General features: G+C 34.4%; 1 protein-coding gene across 1 annotated transcript in view; it reads right to left on the bottom strand.

Moving 5' to 3' along the window:
• Nucleotides 1–1,388, bottom strand: part of LOC106873661 (uncharacterized) — a 14,695-nt gene extending 13,307 nt beyond the window's left edge. The window contains exons 1-2 of the mRNA XM_014921112.1: nt 1,071–1,388; nt 117–130 (exon numbers count right to left, since the gene is read on the bottom strand). Coding sequence (XP_014776598.1) covers nt 117–130; nt 1,071–1,388 — 332 coding nt within the window. The remainder of the gene's footprint in view (nt 1–116; nt 131–1,070) is intronic.
• Nucleotides 1,389–2,473: the final 1,085 nt, after the last annotated feature.

The following is a 2,473-nucleotide window of genomic DNA, read 5'->3' on the forward strand; positions in this document are numbered from 1 at the left end:
TATATATATCATATATATATATATATATATCATGTATATATATATATCATGTATATATATATATATATATATATCAAAAAGGAATTTTAAAAAATATCACATCCACGTACACTCACCCATAGGAGCAGAACTGCAAAGGAAAGAGGTGATATTAAACAACTAGAATATAAACCAATTACAACTCAACTGACCACAAATTAAGGAACAACTTATCACAACTAAGAATCTGGTGATATCTGACTCTTGCTCCCTTGTTTTCTCTCACTTTACAGTTCGCTTCTCCCTCATTTTTACTCACCCTGTCACTTACAGTGGTACCAACTGGTGTTTTCAATATACTGGCGATTGCACAAGTGGCTGCTTAGTTGTGTTTATGTATGTATGCACGTATGTATGCATGTATGTATGCATGTATGTATATATGTATGGATGGATAGATGGATGGATGCATGCATGCATGCATGAATGCATGCAAGTATGTACATATATACATGTATATTTCTATACACATATACATACATGCATATATACATACATATCTATTCGTTCATAAACACACGTGTATGTAAATAAGAATATATATGTCTGTATATATGCATGAATTCATTTATATAAATGTATGCATATATACATACACATACATACATTCATATATATATATATATATATATATAGAGAGAGAGAGAGAGAGAGAGATAGATAGATAGATAGATAGATAGATAGATACATAGATAGATAGATGGAGTGAGGGATACACGCACACAAAAGTCTGGTGCTGTGAGAACACATGGGAATGACGTTTCCTTATTTTTTTCAAATATACCCAAATTTAAAATGATCTAATATAACGATATCATTCCTTCAGCATGTGTTGAAATATGCCAAAACAATTTAATTCCACACAAATATATGTTACTTTACATATAATTTATGTGTTAATTCTATATACTGAAACTTTCTAAGAAGCATATTTTGCTTTAAAGTAGTATCCCCTTATAGACACAATTGTCAGAAATCATACTGTTTCCATTTCCCTCAGCCAATATTTTTACATTAGCCTTCTTTCAAACTCTAGGTAATGCAACATACAGCTGACCATGTGAGAAGAATTGTGTCGGAAGATATATTCCAATTTGTTCTAAAGTCTGTTTGTGCACCTTGTTGCACGTTAAGGCAAAAGCTGGCTTGACAGGAAATTGTTTGCGTGTAAATGTAAATGTAAATTCCATTTCTTGAGACACAAGTGGTATTCTAGAGATTAGCAGAGTTGATTCTGCATAAGGACCAGAAGCAACCTTAGCCTCAATAACATGATCATTTAAGCTGACAGTGATGTACTGTGTGCCATTGCAATTTCCATTAGTAGCATCTAAATTTCTCAGAAACATTATGCATCGTTTTTTCTTCAGTTTGAGAATGTGTGGTGGAAACCCTGATGGTGTAAATTTGTTGATGAACTCGAATGACCTTCTACAAGAAGTCTTAGATTAGTTGTCAAGTGCACTACTTCCACATGATTGCAAAGAAAAGATCTCTTTAGTGTTGCATCAACAATATGTGATCTGAAACCATTATTTTGAAGCAGAATATTCTCCTCTCGAGATACCCTAACCAGTCGGCCATGTGTAGCGGAAACAGAATCATGCATATTCAGGCATCTGTTTCAGTCGCTTTGCCCTGATTTCATCTGATTCAGTTACCCGTCTTTTTCTCTGCCGTTGTATCTTTGCTGAAAAATTTTCTCTTTCAGTCACATTTTATACACAAATGAAAGCTCGTTAAAAACTATCTTGTTTAGCGTACTAGAAATAGCATAGTTATTATTGTAAGGCTTATAGCGTTCCAAGTAGCCATAACAACAAAATCACATCCTCATTTAAAAAAAAAATACCGACATATTAAAGAATTTTCATCTCATAAAAAATATTCATTTAACAAACTGATGAAACTAATAATATTCTGGAAATTGTGCTTCGTATCAAAATTTATATAGCTATTAAGTTGTCAAGAAAGTTCTTGCGGTTTTTAACCTTTAAATTCAGATGCAAATATTTCGGTTCAAACAAAACTTTATTAATCGAAATAAACACCATCAGAATCAACACACTTTTTCCAACACAAAACAAGTTTATTTATGCTAGTAGCGTAAAAATCCTGCATTCTGGTGGCGATGAAGTCGTTGAAGGCGTGTTTGGCATCGTCTTGGTTATTGAAGCATTTCTCACGCAGGAAGTTGTCGAGATGCTTGAAAAGTGGTAGTCAGTAGGCGAGAGGTCTGGTGAGTATGGCGGATGAGGTAGAGTTTCGTAGCTCAATTCGTTCAACTTCTGCAGGGTCAGTTGTGCGACGTGCGGGCGAGCGTTGTCGTGGAGAAGAATTGGTCCTTTTCTATTGACCAATGCTGGCTGTTGTCGGAGTTTCTTATGCCTTTCATCCATTTGCTGACAGTACTTCTCCGCAAATGGATGAAAGG

The sequence above is a fragment of the Octopus bimaculoides genome, chromosome 14 (genome assembly GCF_001194135.2).
Source record: "Octopus bimaculoides isolate UCB-OBI-ISO-001 chromosome 14, ASM119413v2, whole genome shotgun sequence".
Lineage (NCBI taxonomy): Eukaryota > Metazoa > Mollusca > Cephalopoda > Octopoda > Octopodidae > Octopus > Octopus bimaculoides.